At 37.4% G+C, this 20,476-nt stretch overlaps 2 protein-coding genes across 2 annotated transcripts in view; both read right to left on the reverse strand.

Moving 5' to 3' along the window:
• Positions 1 to 110: 110 nt before the first annotated feature.
• On the reverse strand, positions 111 to 12,992 carry LOC105442536 (NACHT, LRR and PYD domains-containing protein 5-like). Its single transcript, XM_030982559.1, has 7 exons — positions 12,928 to 12,992; positions 7,797 to 8,095; positions 5,154 to 6,703; positions 4,169 to 4,357; positions 1,836 to 2,000; positions 980 to 1,144; positions 111 to 158 (listed from the first exon to the last, which is right to left on the reverse strand). The coding sequence occupies exons 1-7, from the start codon at positions 12,990 to 12,992 to the stop codon at positions 111 to 113; spliced, it is 2,481 nt and encodes an 826-aa protein (XP_030838419.1).
• A 5,370-nt stretch (positions 12,993 to 18,362) lies between these two features.
• LOC105446614 (NLR family CARD domain-containing protein 3-like) overlaps positions 18,363 to 20,476 on the reverse strand; it is a 32,088-nt gene continuing 29,974 nt past the window's right edge. The window contains exon 10 of the mRNA XM_030982560.1: positions 18,363 to 18,494. Within this exon, the coding sequence (XP_030838420.1) occupies positions 18,363 to 18,494 (132 nt within the window). The remainder of the gene's footprint in view (positions 18,495 to 20,476) is intronic.

Here is a 20,476-nt window from a genome sequence, read left to right on the forward strand (position 1 = left end):
TAGAGAGCATCTTCAAAACATTAGACTGGTCATCAAAGGGAATCAACATAAACGGGGAAAACATGAGCCACTTAAGATTTGCAGACGATATTGTCATCATATCTGACAACTTAAACGACCTTGAAATAATGCTGCAAGAACTGGACGATGCAGGCCGGCTAACAGGTCTCAAATAAACATAAAGAAGACTAAAGTCATGGCAGGATCAGCCAAAGATCCAAAACAAATCCAAGTGAACGGTACCAAAATGGAGCAAGTAGAGGAGTATATCTACTTAGGGCAACGTTTCTCTCTACAAAGCAAAAATAAAGATAACGAAATAGGAAGAAGGATCAAAGCTGGATGGCAAGCCTTCGGTAGATACAGCACCATCATGAAAGGCAAGCTTCCATTATGCCTGAAAAAGAAAGTATATAACCAGTGCATCATCCCAGCAAACCATACGCTGCAGAAACATGTACACTAACATCAAAAATGGAAAGAAAGCTAACAGCATCTCAACACAACATGGAAAGAAGTATTCTAAGCATCAAATACAAAGACAAAAAAACGAACATATTGATCAGGAAACAGACAAAAGTCCAGGACATCCTTGAAACAGTAAAAAGAAGGAAATGAAATTGGGCAGGCCACATCAGCCGTAGGAATGACAACCGCTGGAGTTCAGCAATCACTCACTGGACAACATATTCATCAAAAAACGAAACAGGGGACGTCAAAGAAAAAAGATGGCGAGATGAGCTGCAACAATACTGGGGAAAGACTAATTGGCATCAAAAGGCGCTGAACAGAGGCATTTGGAGACAACATGCTGAGGCCTTCATCCTGCAGTGGATCTAAAATGGCTGAAAAAGTATTACAAAAAAGTAAAGCTGATGAAAATAAACGATTTATTTTAAGAAGTGTGAAAATACTATTTGAAGAAAGCACAAATATTTCGAAACATATTGTTTCCAATTGAAATCGTGTTTGGGTATACCTTTGATTTTGATGCCTCATCGGCCATCGTCGAGTAGAACTCATCACTCAGCTCCACAAAGCCCAGATTCAGTGATCGAAGGTTTGGCATAGAGCAGAGACCTCTCGCGTAATGAGAGGATGCAGCAGAACCCAGATTTGCGATCGTGTGCTGTAGCTGCTCTATCTGGTGATGTGATAGGACAAGTTGAATAGAGTGAATAGTATCATCAAGTATAGACGACATGTCTGATTTAAATATTCTTACTATAATTAAAGTAACACCTTTATACTCTACTTATGCTTTTAAAGCAAGAGAAACAGATAAAAAGAGGAAGAAAGAGAAATAGAAGGGGACAGAGACAGTTGCAGAAAAAGATAGAGAGGAAAAAGCCCAAAGGAAAGTGGATGTGATAAGAGAAAAGAAAGACGAGATGAAAAAAGACAAACAAGTGTCATGAATTATAGATAGTTGGAAAAAAAGACCATGTCTTTTCAAGTAAAATGAAAGTGTTATGTTCGTGTATTTACTATAAACGTGTTGATATTCTTTCCTGCGACTATTGGCAATTTTCAGGTAATTTCTTTTTATAAATGCAACATTCTATTTTTAGGATAAGACATTTTATACAGGCTTTTTGATTAATCTATATTATTTTTACACCGAAGTTCGTTATGCTCACATAATTTATTTCCTTGTCAGTATTATGGCCAAATAATTTGTTATATTGATATGAGAGTGCTAGTGGCTAATGAAATAATTGATTTCTTTCACGAAAGTGTGACAAAACAGTCATCCCGTAATATGTATGGTTTGAAGAATGTAAAACATATTTCGAAAAAAAAACGTTTCCAATTGAAATCGTGTTTGGGTATACCTTTGAGTTTGATGCCACAGTGGCCATCGTTGAGTAGAACTCATCACTCATCTTCACACGGTATAGCTCCAGTGATCGAAGATTTGGCATAGAGCAGAGACCTCTTGCGTAATGAGAGGATGAAGCAGTACCCAGATCTGCGTCACAGTGCGTTAGCTCCTCAATCTGGTGATGTACCAGGACAGGTTGTAAAGAGTGAATAAATTATTTGTCAGCGTCATTAATGTAACATCATAAAGTTCTTAATAGACGTTTAAAGCAAGAGAAATAGAAAGGGAGAGAAAGAGAGAGAGAGAGAGCGAGAGAAAATACATACAAAGAGGGAAATGGATGTGTGGCAAGAGCAAAGAAAGACAAAAACAAAACAAACAACTGAGATAAAACATACATTTTTGATAAAGGAAATTTCTGTTTGTTCATGCAGAGTAAAATGTTATATCTATCCCTCTACAGTGTACTTGATATATCTCATTCAGACGATTAAAAATATACAAAAAATAAACAAAAATTGAAATATTACTTATAGGATACGTGCCTTTAAAACGCGTTGTTATATAAATCTAATTCATTGTGGCATTCGGGAAAGAGAGAGAGAGAGAGTAGCTGGTCAAGAAGAATACAAGTGTTATAGCTTTTCCATTTACAGTGTATAATATCTCCTTGAGACTATTGACAAATTATGTAGGACTTTTAAAATCGAAATCGGAATAATTATCTACCTGATAAGTTAACGCTGATTATCGCCATCAGAGACGAAGGAAGGTGTGAGTATTGAGCTTAGACTTTGATTAATTGCCTGTGTGTCCATAAGTGTCCTTAATGCAAAGTTCCAAATTAAAAAACGTAAAATAAGGTATATATTTCATTAAAGGAGAGGGGGTCGTTATGATGCAAATCTGGTCCACAGTGACACGCAAAGTCTCCTCATTTCTGCGAGGGGCTAGATGGTATCCCCCCCCCCCCGCTTACAAGGTCTCGCGGGACTTTGGTCTCGTCCCGTAACGATAGTCTATCATAATTGTGTTAGTAACTCTCCTCTCATATATCTTCTGAGTCTTTGCTTTTAATTATCAACATTTCGTCAACAGAAAACGGGATATCCTCTCATATACTCGTGTATTACACCAAGCCACTTATACTACAGGCCTATATAATATCGTGATTTTTTTCTTTCAAAACCAAGATATTACTGCAAAAATATGCGGCAATTCCTAATAAGACTACAAGAAGTTTTTGTAGATTGGTCTCCCTACCCATAAATAAAAATAATTTTTTAATAGCATTAATTGTTTAGTAAATAATAATATAAAGTTCTACAAGACAACGTGACACACCATTCAGATTCTGAGGTCATCCAGAATGCAAAGTTTCACTATTGCAAAAAGGAAAATCTCCTCTCTCAGTCGATACGCCTTCTCGCATAATAATTTTTTCTTTAACAAAATGTAAGCCGTTGGTCTACATAATTAGAGAGGACCGAGTCTCCATCCCCGAAATTGGAAGGTCGCCCAATATAACAAGTTTTTAAATGCTACCTATTCAATATGAATGGAGAGAAAAAAGGTGCATATTAAACCCAGATCTTTTATACAATATGTGGTTCAAAATTGTACAAAATAGTACAAAACTTTTTTCTATGCACATCACATTTTCACTTGGCAGCTCAACCCCCCCCCCCCGCCCCCGTAGATCCGCCCCTGCGTCCTATAGTTTGTTAATAGCCAATGTCATTAAAGATTAACCTAAACAAACACAACAGATGAAGAAGAAACAGAAGAATAAGAAGAAAAGGATGAAAGTAAAAAATGATTGTTTCATATTATATTGGAGGTTGGCAAAGACTTCGACTGAGGGTCAGATTTTTCGCGATGTTTATCGCAGTGTTTCATTTTTACAAATTACAGCCATGACTTTCAAGTTGCCTTTTTCGTTTTGTCTTACACAGTGTCACAATGGATGGACACTCAGTATTTGACGAAATTGATGAAAAAAATATCTTAAAATATGCCAAAACAGTGTACCAAAACAGAGACGAAGAAAAAAATGACAGAGCAAGATGCATATCAATGATAGGTAGAAAGGAAATGTAAGGAAAAGAGGGTGGAGCTGGAGGAAGAGGAGAGCAAGACCATTTTACAAGACTTTTAGGGTTGCTTTAGACTTCTCACCTTTGTAAATAGAAGTGAACGAAATTATGAGTGTAAATAACCAAATTATGTTCATGAATGAAATACTTTTCCTTATCTTATCAAGAAACAAATATCATGCATTGGATAAGAAATAATGATAATTATGATTTAGGATTCATGAAGGTTAATACAATAATCAGAAACCTTGGACTGTGAAGCTGCAGCAGACATTCCTGTGTAGAATTTGTCATCCAGGGACATGTCAATGACCAACCCTCGTAAGTTCTGCAATGTAAACAGTCCTACTGCTGCTGCTACATCAGACAATGATGCGTTACCTTCGAAGGACTCACTAACACCCAATGTTTCACGAATCGAGGAACTTCTTCTTATCTGTACAACAAAATGAATTTCAGCATTCGATCTAAGAAATAAAACTTTCAATAATTAAAATCAAACATACCATGCTAATGGTTTGATTTGTGAGAAAAATTCTTGTAGCATGCATTGGTTTGTAAAAGGTATTTAACAAAAACACCAAGTTATTTATCTTGATGTCTTCACCCTTAGCCAAGATTCTGACAGCATGTATCATGTAAATAGCATGGATAAAACACACATTTTTATCATCAAGAATTATGGAAGGTGATATGAACAGGACAAATCAAATGTAGACTTATCGGTCTTTTTAATTATCTCTAATAAGTGAACCTGAAAAGTAGATATCTATTGAGGTAGCTATGGAGGGGATATTGAATATAGAATGACCTAATTCTCTATTGTTCGTTTGGTTGGCTCAGCTTTTTCTCTTTGTTTAATCCTGAAAGAACCTTACATTGTTACTCAATTCCTTTCTTAGTAGGTCCTTTAAATTTGTATTATTTATGAGGAAGAGGCAAACGGTGACATGATTCTCGTTCTAATGTGAGACTGATTGCACAATACACATTGGAATGCAGCCCACTATAGTACGTACATGTATATAATGACGACATGGCAGTTCTAAATGAGTATGGGTCAGAATACTGGAAAGCAAAGGCGTAGTTGTCCATTTGTTTGTAGGCAAATTTGCATAATCATACTAACTATGTAATTACTGAAAGCACAGCAGATGACAGTATTCCCTCGATATAATAAAATGTACATGAATGAAATTAGATACGTTTACAATTCTATTCACGAAACTTACTACTTCCTTCCCTATTGGTTCCAGTGTGGAGAATAAAGCGGTGATTGAAACTGAATGCGTATCAGTAGATAACCTAAGACGTGTCTCCGTATTCAACAGGTTCTTGACGGGACCAATGACTTTTGTATCATGACATTCAAAAGCACACTGAATGATGAACTTCGTGTCATCAACGTTCTTGCATAGGGCTTCCAGGACCGACTTTCCTACTTCACCTCCATGAGCTGCAGTGAAGTACAAGACATATTCTAATGCCTTGTAGTCCTTTAACAGATTGTGTGTCAAGATTCTGTTGAATTCCGAACGATTGTGGTTATACAGCGATGCAAGGTATAGGCTTGCGGTGTGTTCCTGCAGTAGCTTGTGAGGGAAACAGAACTCTTGAACGAACTGCTTTCCCTCTTGTTGTCTGATTTCCTTTGAGGCCAACCTTTTTTTCCCACTCAGAATCCCAACCTGACATGCTACTGCTGCAGCCTCATCGCAGGCTTCAATTTCCTCTTTGGTGAAGATGAGCTGATTTTTCAGCAACCCCTCGAAGGCCACACGACCAACCTTTGTAATGGCTTCAACAGCCTTCTCCATATGGCATTGATACCCTCCCTCTCTGTCAGTGTATCTTGAAGAATATTGTTCCCTCAGAGCGAAATCAATCTCTTTCATTAGTTGGGAGATTGTTTGAAGCTTCTCAGTTGTTTTGCGCTTAGATTCTACTTCCCACATGTAACACAGCATACAGCAAAAGATTGGGAATGGTGCCATATACTCAGAAACTACACTGTTAGTGTTCATGAAGTGGATGAGACTGGATGCAGAAGCTGTGTCATTTTTGAAATACTGTTTGATGTATTCATTTGTGTTTTCCTTCGTAAAACCCTCAACAAGAATGTAGGAGTACTTTTCATGGATTTTCGGAATGCTCTTGATTTGATCAGCTCCAAAAGGACGTGAACTAATGAGAACGGATGTGTTAATGAATCTCTCCCTTCTTGCGATCGAGACGATAGCAAGTTTACGGTTTGGACATTTCATGTCCATTTTAGCTTCGTCCAGTCCGTCCAGTAAGATCAGGACCTTCCTTTGATTCTCCTTGATGTATTTATCAATCCATTCCCCGTTAATCTCTGTGTCATCTGGAAAATGATTCATAACGATATCACCAAAGATGGAGCTATCTTCTATGTCTCGAAATGATTCGTGAAAGAGAAGAGTGATATCTTGGAGACATTTACCCATCGCCCAATCGAGGGCTATTTTTGCAAATAATGTCGATTTGCCCACACCAGCTTCTCCAAGAAAGGCTAACCGTGTTATGAATCCTTTCTCGGTCTTTTCTTGAATGAAACTGAACAGATCCTCATATCGAATTTCTTCTTTCTGATCTCTTTTACATCCTAACATTAAAATGAGACTGACGTAGATATGCTGCAGCCAAGTGCGTGACTCGGGGTCCATAGGAGATACTTTGACCTCGCTAAATTCTTCGATATATCTAGCCTTTAACTTCTCTCTTAATCGTTGTACTTCGTCAGGCATCTCACCGTGTTCACCTGAAAAGGAGAGAGGGTCAGAACAAGATGCAGACGAACGTGAGGATGATGGGTCAGACATTCACAACATCTCGACGTAGTACAAGAGAGAGAGAGAGAGAGAGAGAGAGGGGAGGGGGGTTTGGGGCTTGGGACGACATCTACACAAATTTGTTCACGCCTCCCCCAAAAAGAGTACAAAAATGGAGAAATAAGAAAGGGCTTTCCTACTAGTCTATCGATTTAATCCTATTTAAATGCGGTCAAGCCATTTTGCAACATTGTAGTATTGGTAAGCTATATAGCCCTTAAATCCAAATCATATGTCTCAATATGATTGTTCATGAAGTTTCTTCGAAAACAGAGGGAAGATAAGCGTCAATCGGTGGACAATTAGGGCGTATCTGACAACCCTTCCTGACGTTAATCTTTGTCACTGATTTGTTTTTTGCAATGTCCATTCATACTACATCCTAATGACAAAGTTTGAATCAGAATTAATGTGTAAGCAAAGACAGACCGGACGGTACCGCCAGACCAAAATAAGGAGCTCAATACTCCTTGTTCAAACAAATGTTATCTTCACAACTCTGTATAAACAGTAGCGTATATTTAGATTATATGGTGCCCAGAGTAGTCAATGAAATTGCAGACCCCCCCCCCTGCCTAAACTTGTCTACGTAAATTTACAAGCGAGGGAGCAAGGCGAGCAGCTTAAGCAATTCGCAACGGAGCGCAGCGATCGAGTAGCAGGCCTAGCCTATGTAGGGTTTCGCTTTTTATAACAATGATTTTTAACTATTTTCCTATTCATTTCTCTTTAAGTGGTGAACAGCAAGGGAACAGCATGGTAACCCAAGAGATCAGATTTTTTTTCAAACGTTGAATTTTTTTTTTTTTTTTTTTTTTTTTTTTGGGGGGGGGGGGGATAAAAGTTGAATTCCATTTTAAACAATCTACATATAAAGCTTATATACGAGGGAGCAAAGCAATGAGAACTACACTTTGATTTTCAAGAATGGAACCACTTAAAAAATGTTCTTTAGGAAAGATTATATTCTAACCGTATCAAAGCTGATCTTCAAAGCTCATGAAGATAACAAGTTTAGTTCACCTTTTCCTTGCAGACACGTCTCCTCTATTTCTTTGAAGCCCACCGCCTGGAGAGCAGCTCTAAGCATGGGAAGTTGCTTGGATGGTTTGACCGTCTCTGCCCAATTCTGAAGCAGCATCACATTACCATTACTGGTCTTTCTACCTCCAGCCCAATTCGTCTCCAATGCCCGGTTGATATCAGGAGTCTGGACTCCCAGCTCAAGACCAAGTCTCCTTACATCACCATCATCTGATATGGCTTTTGCTACTTTGATGATGACGTCATCGAATCCAAGTGTTTGCCTCGATGTTTGACCACTACAAAATATATTAATTTAAAAAAAAAATTAAAGCATTTCATACTTTAAAGATAAAAAATAGTTATGGCCATGCGAGTACATTGTGAAAGAAACGTTATGGAATCGATCAGAAAAGGTTGATCATCTAGCATATAAGTATTTGTGTGTACTGCAAGGTTCTGGAATCATCAAAATGATAAGAAATTTGGCCCAGTCTTCGTAAAGTTTCAACTACTGTACACAAAAATATGTATACGGGACTACGCACACGTGCGCGACACGTGCGTTTATCTCTCACAGTCCAATAGATAAACTATATTACCAAATATATCAATTAGTAGGCGGTTTCCCGGAAAAATTGTTATCATCATGTATTAGTCAAAACATATTCTTTCATTTGATTGGTAATAAAGAGCTTCCATTTCATTTTTTTAAATTGGGGCGTTTCCAATACTGGTCTTTACCTTTAATGTAAACTAAACATGTAAACTGCACATGTTATCTAGTCTCTTATTCTTTGGATATCACGAATTTCATATCACTGAGTAAATAATCAAACAAAATATCCTGGTAAATCGTAATTTCTTTCTTGCTTGATCTTTCAGGTCACCGGTATGCGAATTCATTATTTTACATACTATACTAACAATAGATTCATCACATTTGTTAATCATTAATTTCCATAATACACCCCTATGTGAGCCAGTATTCTAAGATTTAATGATAACATGTACATGTAGATATATCAAGACTTCAAATACACTTAGTCGTATTAGTGTTGAGTTTAATCAAACAGAAATATGAAATATTTGAACATTAACGTTTAGACTGAGAAGGATTTTTCAACTACAATGTCGTTCTGTTAGGATATATAATACGACCGTCTTTAGGGGCTTTCTTATATATATCAAAGGAACTTTGTCATATTGTTCAGATAAGAAAAATGGTGTTAAGGTAGGGACATTAGATGTACAATTAAGGATAATCTAAAATTTTGAGTGAAAACAGACCATTATTATTGCTAACAATTGGGGAAAACTGATCTGATCGATTCTTTAATTCTCCCAACTACACTGTTGGTCATAATGGTGGAATATTTTTTTTACCCCGATTTATTGGAAGGATTTTAACAATGATTTATTCCTACTAGATCTAAATAATAGTATACATTCTCAGGTTTTATTGAATAATAATTTGTGAGTGTTTGTTTTGCATGACTGCTAAAGCATGTGTATGCTACTATGCTAATCTACTATGGTCCTACGTCTTTCAGTCATAACTGACATTAATGAGAAATAATGCCTCATAAAAGGGCACTAATAAAGCATATCGACACGGTTTTTATCCTGGGGGCTCACAATATCGAGGCCATTGCTTAGCCACTGAATCATGACTGAACGCAGCGGGGGCTAGGATACGTCGCCGCCCCCACAAATACAAAAAAACAAAGAAAATACAACAATTTTTCAATAATTCATTGCATTTTGCCCCGACCCCTAAAATAAAAAAAATCCTCTATGTGGGCATGCATGGCCCTACAGAGGAATTTTTAATGTTGGGGACCGAGGAAAAATGCAATAAATTTTTGATAATTTATTGCATTTTCTTTGTTTTTTTGCATTTGTGGGGGTGGCGACGTACCCTAGCCCCCGCTGCGTACAGTCATGATTCAGTGGCTTAGCAATGGTTTTGTTAACTGTGAGGCCCCAGAATAAAAACCGTGTAGATCAGCTACATTAGTGCCCTTTTGTGAGGCATTAATCCTCATTACTGTCAGTTATGACTTAAGGACGTAGGTCCCCTAGTTGATTAGCATAGTAGCACATACATGCTTTAGCAGTCACGAAAAACAAATACTCGCAAATTATTATTCAATACAATCTGAGAATGTATACTACTATCTACATCTATTAGGAATAAATCATTTTCAAAATCATCCCATAAATTGGGGTAAAATTTTTTTTCCACCATTATGACCAACAGTGTATATTATCATAATTTAATCATATTTCAGGAGAATGTAAATCGTCAAAAAGCAATGAATTGGCTCTAAATAGAGGTATAAAGGTGTCGTGGTCGAGTGATATGTCGCCGGGAAGATCTCCCCCTTGGGCTGCCAAGTGAAAATGTGATGTGCATAGAAAAACGCCATCATAATGTCCAGACCCAAACAGTCTTAGTAGATGTATGGCAGGAAAACATCACTTATGGGGTGCAAAATAGCAACAACAACAAAATCGCATCGCCACTTCGCGACTCGTGGACGATGGTCCGCATGTAGTAGATGCTAGGGAAGCCCCCCCCCCCCAAAAAAAAAATAAATAATAAAATCGCCAAGCCGCTTCGCGACTCGTGGACGATGCTCGTCATTGGATCCAGTGGCGGATCCAGGGGGGGGGGGGGGCCGGGGGAAAAAAAAACGTGTAAAAACACGTTAATTTTACATTTGGCGATCAAGGGGGGAAGGGGAGCAAATTTTCAAATTTTCGAGGGGCAACCCCCCCCCCCCCCCCCCCCCCCCACTGAGCGCTTTTTCGGACGGCGCGATTTTCAAATTTTCGGGAGCAAAAACGAAAAAAAATTGGGCCCCTACCTCTAACAAATTCTGGATCCGCGCCTGATTGGATCAACCCCCCCCCCCCCCTTTGGTAAAAAGCTAGATCCGCCCCTGGGAGGGGGACATGTGTGGGTGGTTGTGTGCTTAAGATATTGCACTTAGGTTTCAGGAGGGAGAAGGGGTATAAGCATATTGTGCCCCTCCCAATCTGCCAGTGTTAAGAAGAGGAGAGCAATACGCAACGTATACAATAAAGTGCGTGGCTGTGTAGATCGTACTACTATCTACACAGTGCAACGAACTTTTCTTCTCCAATCAATGATGGGCGAACTATCTGGCATCACGTGATTTACTTTTGACTAATCGTAGAGCAAGATTATTAGTATGTGGAATATAAATATCATTATCATAACCCTATCCCAAATACACATTAAGTAGGACCTAAAATATATAACACCAGTAAATGCAAGGAGCATATACATGTACGTGCATTTATAAAATATGGTATCTTGTTGAAGGAAAATTTTAAAGTAACAGATCGGCTCCGTCATCAACGTCGTCAATTTACAAGACGACATCGCTGATGGAGCCGACGTCGTTGGGCAAATGTCCTCTTCACTTATCAATTGAGGTTTTTCCTGAAGAGCTCTAATGGACGACTGAGGTTTTGAGGAGATTGGAACCCTACCAAGGTGGATTGAAGTGTCATGATCAGGCGCGGATCCAGGAATTTCTTGCCGGGGGGGGGGGGCACACGGTTGTAAAGAGAAAATATATATATATATATATATTTTTTTTTAAAATCCCCCCCGAAAAAAAATCGCAACGACTCAGCCAGCCGCTGAATAAGCTGGGGGGGGGGGGGGTTACAGAAAAAAATTAAATTTGACATTTTGCTCTGTTGTGGGGGGGGGTAAGGTCACCTTTTTAGGTCAGCCATTTGCATATTATTATTATTATTTTACCCCCCCCCCACAAAAAAAATTGCCTGGGGGGGGGGGGGGACGACCCTGTTTTTGGTGCATTTTGGGCGAATTTAGGGCTGATTTTAACTCATTTTTTTGGCAGGGGGGCACGTGCCCCCTGTGCCCACCCCTCGATCCGCCACTGATGATGTGTGGTTGAATCAGCAAGCGATTTTGTTTTATGGACAATAAAGCTAGACCACATCTTGTCCAAATCGCCAAATAATACTTGTAAGATAACGGGCTCGAGCGCATAGAGTAGCCAGCTCCATCAAGATCCCCTGACAACGAGCAGCTTTGGGACGACATCAAGTAAGACTAAGAATGGAGTTTAAAAAGTATGTTCATTTAGGAAATTGTAAAAGCTAATGTGGCCATCCTGAACAAATACAACTTTATTGAGCTCTTACTGTAAACCACACTATATGACTTTTTGGTTGTTTTGTGGTGCGCGGTCACATACTTGCCTGTTTACAAAATAAAGCTTTGAATGAATTAAAAGGAGGGCCATCGTTTATAGCGTGTTGCCGTATATACTGAAAAAAAGCTTCGTTGTACCTTGGAGGTTTGGTGTTTATGATGTCTTTCCTTTGAGATAAATTACGATAACATTATATTTTAGTTTTCACTATACGCACCTCCATGTTTCACAACATGTGCCGATCATTGTGTATTATTATTACTACCAATATTTCATTTGCATGACATTTTAAAGACCGTCAATACTACTGGGCCATAAGGGATTAAACCACCTAGCCAGTTCACTGACAGGTGGCTATCTCATCAACTCAGCTCTCAAATAACATAAGAAAAAGAGGATCATGGGGGACCAACGGAAACCGATTGGAGGAAGTTTTCTATATAGAGGGAGCAAGTAGCTACAACAGTGGGGGTTTAAAGAATATTAACCTGAACTACTCTTAAAAGTGATTTTACTCAGTCATCATGGACTTACAGTGGCGTTCGCAGGATTTTTTCACTTAATAAACGCGGGGGGGGGGGGGGGGGAATGGTTAAGAAGACACTTTTTTTTTGGGGGGGGGGGGGGTCCCGAAATTTGAAAATTTGGCATTTTGGCCCGTTTGGGGGGGGGGGGAAGGTCACCTTTTTTAGGTCAGCCATTGGCCTTTTTTAAAAAAAAAATTTTAATTTTATTTATTTAAAAAAAAAAAAAAAAAAACAATCAGAAAGGGGGGGGGGGGGGAGGTGGTTCCCAAGAAACATACATGAAACATACACATAAACAAAATCGAGGGGGGGGGTTAACCCCAAAACCACCCCCCCCCCCCCCCCACTGCGTACGCGCCTGTGGGCTTAACGTATCTGTACCTTGTACTTGGTGTGTCATTACTCGAGGGTTCAGTCATCTGTTCGGTTTTCAGCCTCTCTGCCATCGTGAATGGTATCCAGGCTGAGGAATAATGTCAAGATATAACAATAGATACATTATATGATAAACAATCAAAAAATGAGGTCCACTGTAAGGCGGTTCAAGGCTTGCCTGCACGGGGCATAAGTTCTTTAAAACTAAAATACTTAGAATCAGATCTAATTAACTTATATGTTGCTATGTCGGGCCAGCCTCGGGCAAGCTTTCAGGTTGTCAAGACCAGTCTCTGTTTAAAGGTGTGGATGAAATTCGAATATGTTAGTGACAAATTTCATTTTTCCGAGACTTTGTTTGTACTCTCACTACACCGGTCACATACACTGTCGCTCATTATAGTTGGAATATTTTTTTTTAAATCCTTTGTACGGCCATGCATTATGGCTCAAGGCATGGGCACAAAGAAGATTTTTTTTTCTGCTGGGGACCTAGGGGGAAATTCAATGAATTATTAATAATTTATTGCATTTTCTTTGTGTTTTTTTTTATTTGTGGGAACTGCCCCCTACTCTAGCCCCTACTGCCTATAGTCATGGTTCAGTGGCAAAGCAATGGTCTCGTAACTATGAGGCCCTAGGATCAAAATCGTTTAGTGCCCTTGTGTGGGGCATTAATCCTCATTACTGTCATTTGTGACTTAAGAGCATAATAGCATACACATGTTTTAGCAGTCACGCAAACAAACACTGGCGAATTATTATTCAATAACATCTGAGAATGTATACTATTATCTAGATCTATTAGGAATAAATCATTGTCAAAATAATTCCATAAATTGGGGTAAAAAAAAAATATTCCAACTATAATATGAGCGACCGTGTATACGTGACAAACAGTCGAGGTGCTTTCAAACACACATTGCTTCACCAAGAAACACGTACCGGTATATGGCGGTCAATTTATATCACTGTTTAGAGCATGAGTCAAGTATTCTAGATATTTTTGAGAAAGTTGCAAATTATGTACAAGATCTTGGACAATGGTAAACGAACGAGGAAATTATTCTTGTTTGGATATGAGAGGTCCCGGTATCCAATCCCGGATAGGCCTCTAAAATTATGGCGTAATTTTTTTTTGTGTGTGTACCTCTAATGAGGTGTTTATTTATATTCAAAAATCAAAATAAAGTTGTGAGAACGAATACAACGCACAATGTTATCAGTAGAAATCACATATTATTTCTCAACTACACAATATTTTGCCACTTTTCATTTTAAGTGCTTGTTACAGTTTCTTTGGCAACCTCTGGTCAGGTTTTTTAAGCTCCTGATTTACAAAAATTCTGTTTTTTATTTCTCTTTCAAATACGTATCTTAGTTTGAAACGGTTTTCATTAAATCCATACTTATAACGGAATAACTAACATTTTGTATCTACCATCATTAAATGAACTATTAGACTTAAAGCCAATGATTAACAACAGTGATTCTTCCAAAATATTGTGAGGTTTCCGCTCCTCCAGTTATCCAGGAGTTTCTGTAGTTTGGTCAATTTATTTTCCCAACTCAATTTTGTAGCATAATATAAGTCTGCAGATATAAAATATCCTAAATACTGTACAGGTTCTGTTGACCAACACAGATCAAGGTCGAATAGAGACCACCTTTTCTTGTCGTCTCCAATCCAGAAAAGAACAGTTTTATCTTTATTTAATTTCGGGCCTGCGACTTTTCCAAATAAGTCGTATTCATCTATTATATTCTCTAGCAAAGCATTTCTAACCAAGAATAAGGTGTCGTCAGCATATTGTAAAATTGTAAGTGTAGAGTGGCACCCTTTAAAATCAAATTTCTGAATGATATTATTTTTCCTAACTCTATTAGCCATGAATTCAGCTGCCAAAAATGAACAGTAATGCTGAAAGGGGACAGCCTTGACGAATCCCTCTCTTGACTGGGAACGTTTCTGATATCCATCCATTTACAATGACTGAACTTGAAATGTTCGTGTAAAGAACCACGACCCACTTTCGAAACGACGGACCAAAGTTCAATTTCTCCAAACAGTTATTTACAAAAAGCATGTCAATAGCATCGAAAGCTTTTCATAATTGCTCCAGTTACAACATTGTTTGTGTTCGGGTAAAATCTTGAAATAAGCAAAAGCCTTTGGCACCGTAAAGGTTAAAGAAACTTTAAAACGAAAGGAAAATGAATACATTTTAACAACATCTTTCAATGTTCCATATTTTTAAGGCTACATTCTACAGGACCGACGATATTGGTGTTGTGTGCCATGTGACAACTTTTTGAGGGTTCGATAGACTAATGACCCACAAGATCGATATTTTCATGTAATTCCGTATGTATTTATTTGTTTTGTTGTTTTTGTGCACTGTCAGTCTTTATACTGGGATGACACATTTTATCAAAGATATTTATGCACAAGTATTAGAATTGGATGTGATGTTTCATCTTTTTGTATAGATATGTAATGCCTTATATACACTCTACTCGGTGGACCGTCATTAATTTGATGATTTTCTGGGAAATACTACTACATTTAATACTATAATTCTATTATTCCAATTCGCCAACATAATCGTTGAATTATAAAGATGGTCTAGACTTGCATGGATATAAAATTTTCTATTGAAGTGTATTAAAATATTCCACAAAGATGAAAACAAGCCAAACGGTTTTTGAATTTAATTGTAAATACCCTCGCTAAAAACAAGTTTACATAGATCATATTAAATTGCTTTAAGGGTGCTTGCGATCTTCAATATCAAACGAAAGCTGGAGGATATAAGGATAATCATCTGACATAAACCAAAGTACTGAGAAAGCAGCATCGGAATAAAGTAATAAAATGAGACTATGCAAATACTTATAACAGTTTGAACATATTCTTAAAATATGTATAACATTTCACGTTTTGTACGAATTCAAGAAGAATTGTAAAAGTTATAGCATTTTGTATTCATAAGCTATTGCAAGTATAACAGACTTCAGCTTCCACTTGGCAAGGTGTCACCTGTGACTCATCCGTATGAAATAAATTATATGGTTTTCTGAAAAGTTGTCCAGACTCTTGGCCTGCAAGCTTGCATGGTATATCCTCTAAGCCTGCAACTAAAACAACAATAACCACAATTACAGCAGCAACAACCTCTACAATTATCTAAATGCAAGCATTTTGATAGTAACAATTAGGAACTACATCTAAACGATATTACCCCACAACTTTTGATAAACATTCATGAAATTAGAATGAAGCAGAACAAATTCAAAATATCGGCCTAGTAGGCCTACACCAAATTTGTCTCACTTGTTTTTACAGCCACTACAGATATTTGTATTTATTTCTTAATTCGTAGAATGTTGTATTGTGGGATGAAAATTATAAGTAGGAAGAAAGTAAAATGAAATACAAGACAGAACAAAACGAAGCTTGCAGAAATAAACTATGTTCTGTGTGGTAGTTTATTCCAAATGCTCTGTATATTTCATATACAAGACTTGCATGTCACTTTATTTATTCATGCAAATCTCTTTATTATTGAACATCTCATGCATTAAGTATGAGCAGGTGTTTTGTTTTATTGAGTATTCTAATATTGGGCTATTGTAGAATTGTTATATTGTTTTACTTTGCATTGTAATTGCATTATTTAATACGGGGCTCTCTTGCAAAGCAGGATGTACGTCCTTAAGACACTACCCTTTATAAAATTATGGAACACATAATAAATAAACGAATGAACGAAATGAGATAAATATTTCTAGATGTAACAGTATCCATTGTCAATATTCCATGATAAGTATTCCGATCTTTAGTTGGACTTTAGTACCTATACATACATATGACATTACATTACAAAATAAATATCATAAGTGAATCCTAATCCCTTCATAAGCTGGAAAAAAACCTTTCATGCATCATCATGGAACATTGGGCTCAAAAGTTTATGCAAATATTGCAAATTGCCCAACATTGCCCGAATGTTGAAGTTGCTCTTTTACGACATGAGATCACGAATCATCAAAACGATCATCAACAACGACAACAACAACAAATCTTCAACGGAAAGACATTTTTAGGTGCCTTAAATGTAAAGTCCACTATCAAACCTGGGATAGGGGGGGGGGTCGCTTCCAACAAAATGATGTTCCAAACATTACCAGGTCCAAAATGCCTTATCTTTTCCCTGGTATAGACACACAAAATTTAAAACATGCTAATGTGGGTATAGTCCACCTTCCCATCATTCTCACAAGACTAGCAAAATTTAGTCGAATTGTTTATGATATTTACTAAGGGTTAGGATTTCTGCAATATTCATTTTTCCATCTTTAAAAAAGAACAAATATAACATAGTATTGACACATTGTTTTAAAATAATAATCTAAACATAAAAATGGAGGGATACCCTAATAAGCAGCTTGCTTGTAAGCAGGACCCCGGTATACAATATAACATCTACATCTTTGTTAGAGCAATTTATAAACATTTGAGAGAGTTATGAAACAGCAAAATTATATATAAATCTATCGCTTGGATCAACCGATTTCATAGGTAACGAGTCAAAAATATAATATATAATACTCACTGTTCGCCTAGATCCTGCTAAATGCGAAATGAATCGTGGAATGAGACGTCGAGTCCTCTCCTCAGAAATATTTATCCAATTATAGCCGAGCTAAAATGATTTACACATAATCTTACGCAGTTGAATTAAAAGTAACGGGCAACAAGTGACATCAGAGTTCTCTTCCAGAACGTTTTAGAAGGCGTTTAAAATGTAACTTTCACAAGATGAGAGAAGAGTTTGTCTCTGTGTCATGAATCCAGATTGACAGATGACAAAACATGCAGTGAGTCGAGGAAAATGATCTAGAAATCAGTCTTATGCGAATTCCCATTGCACAAATGTGCTTCTTTCCATCAAATTCTAATGAAAATGTGACTTGATATCCCGTATCAAATGAAAAGCAAAGGCTGCGTGAGTCCGTATTTCATAGTCTGGTGACAATTGAACATGTACCTATTGCACGTCAGTCGAGCCATGTAGTCCAAAAATGAAACCAGGGGAAATTTCGAATAACAAAAGCTAACCAAACAAACAAAGTTATTCATATCTCTCGCTCAGTGAGTTATAGATGGTTATTGTAATGCAAATCAAACACGTCATATAGTGGTCTGGGTATTCCTCCCAGCAAGAGGAAACCGTAGTCTCTACCCATGCAGTGAGCACTGTTTTTTTCCCTCGAAAATTTAAAAATCGCACCCCCTCCCTCTTCAGCACCAGGGGAGGGCCAAATAAAGGTAACATTAACGTGTTTTTGCCTGCTTTTTTCCCAGGGGTGGGGCCCGGGTCCCAAGGTACCCCCTGGATTCGCCACTGGGTGGGTGTGTTCTTTACACGGGAAATGTGTTATGTTTGCTGTTCCAAACAGATCAAGCAAACTTTCAGTGAATCCAGACGTCCCTTTTTCAAGATGGAACTTCCTGACTCGTTATCATATTTTAGTCTACCAATGACATTGTGGGCAATTGCTTTCTTGACCTGTAGCTGGAGAGTGAATCAACTTAATCTTTAGTTTCTTGTAGATCATTTGGTAGTTTGGTACAAACGATATGGTCTCATTGTCCATGTTGAAATGCAAGAGGGATTATTTTTGAAAAAATTGATAATTTACAAGCCATTGAAATAATTTTGTCATTATTACATTATTAAAAATGTTGAGTTGAATAACAATCATCACCCGACATTATAAGATTCTATAAGTTACTGTATTCGCAGACTAACAACATTATACAAAAAATGTTATATGGAACCTATCATGTGTTTAGTGTCTTTTCTTTCTTCTTCTTTGTTCGGAGTACATAAAGGATATGGGTTTACTCATGGAACCTGGATTTTTCGAGACAAGAGAGAGAGAGAGAGAGAGAGAGACAGACAGAGAGACATAGAGACAGATACAGAGACAGACGGAAGAGTGACTTTGCCTGGAAACCACACAAACATATGCCCGTAGGATGGGTTAAAAGAAGAAATAAAAACACTTTTGAAAGGAATATTCTGAAAGGAAACGTACTTTGATTGAAATAATTTGTTATGATATTTCACGCTAGTAGGTTTTACATAAAGAAATTATGATCACTGATTATATCCAGAGAAGCAGGGAAGCTCTCATAAACCTGTTTGTCGAATAGATTCTAAAGAGAAAATTACAATAGAAAGCTGTTTTGGAACTTGAAGCATGTCCAAATTTGGGTATTACTTCGTTTCGCTTTGATACAAACATTCCTGGCTAAAATCATATACGAGAAAACTCAGACGGACGTATAACTGAATTAAACAATGTAAACAATATTTTCGCTTCTGTACATCTCATTATACCTTATATGCAGGTCCACCCTCTTTGACAAAATTACAGATATGTGTATATATCATAATGTAATTCATAAAATAAGTGAAACCTTTGGACCTAGGATGTCTTTTAACCGTAAAGCTGATGTTGAATCCTAAGTGAAGGGCCAAAGTCCTGGATTCGCCACTGGAAGAAGTAGAAGAAGAAGGAGATTGAAAAGAAAAAGGAGGAGGATGAAGAGAAAAAAAGGCCACGTTCTTTGATTTTTCTACAAAATGTGCATGTTGAAATTGGTTTAGTGAGATATTCATTCACAGACACATACACACAGTTTAAACATTAAAAATAATATGAAGTACGACAGTGAATCAAAATAGAACAAAAAACGAAAAAGCCATAGATAATAGGCCCATTCAAATAAATGTTGAATTGATATTCTGTCATAAGAATGATTGTACTAAAATGGAGAAAGGAAAAGGAAAAGAGAAATGAAATGGCAAGGGATCAAAGTCAAAGGACAGAAGAAAGAAACGCTGAAAGAGGTTTTATTTTTTAATCAACTGAAAAACAGTTTCCTCTTGTGAACGATTTTCGTCATGACTCCAGACCGGTGCGTACGCAGGGGGGGGGGTGACCTTTACTATTTTTAATGTGTACGTTTCAGAGGAACCCCCTTTGATTTTGTTTTTAATATTAAAAAAATAATAACAACAACAAATAAAAAAATTATTGTGGTAATGGGTGACCCCAAAAGCAGACCTTACCCTCCACCCCCCCCGACAAAAATAAAATGTTTCGATCGGCCAAATTTTCAAATTTTGAGACACAAAAACAATGACTTTCTGGGGGTTATTGACCTAGGGGAGGGGGAAGTTTTCCGGGGGTGTTTGCCCAGGGAGTAATTATTGTCCTGATACGATTGCAATAATCGATTTCAAATATTGTGGCGAGAAAGCCCCCTATTTTAAAGTCAAGACATACGTATTCTTTGTTTCCACTTTACTTTATTAACATGCAATTATATGACTCTCAGATATTATTAGCAAAAACAACTTAAGATACATGTTTTAAAAAATGTGTGTAGAAAGACGCTAATTAATCAATGCAAAGTGATTCCCTTTTTGAGTACATTCTACAAGTATAATTCCACTATTGTATCCTTGTAAGTTGTATA

This window comes from Strongylocentrotus purpuratus, unplaced genomic scaffold (assembly GCF_000002235.5).
Source record: "Strongylocentrotus purpuratus isolate Spur 01 unplaced genomic scaffold, Spur_5.0 spur5_scaffold_12, whole genome shotgun sequence".
Lineage (NCBI taxonomy): Eukaryota > Metazoa > Echinodermata > Echinoidea > Camarodonta > Strongylocentrotidae > Strongylocentrotus > Strongylocentrotus purpuratus.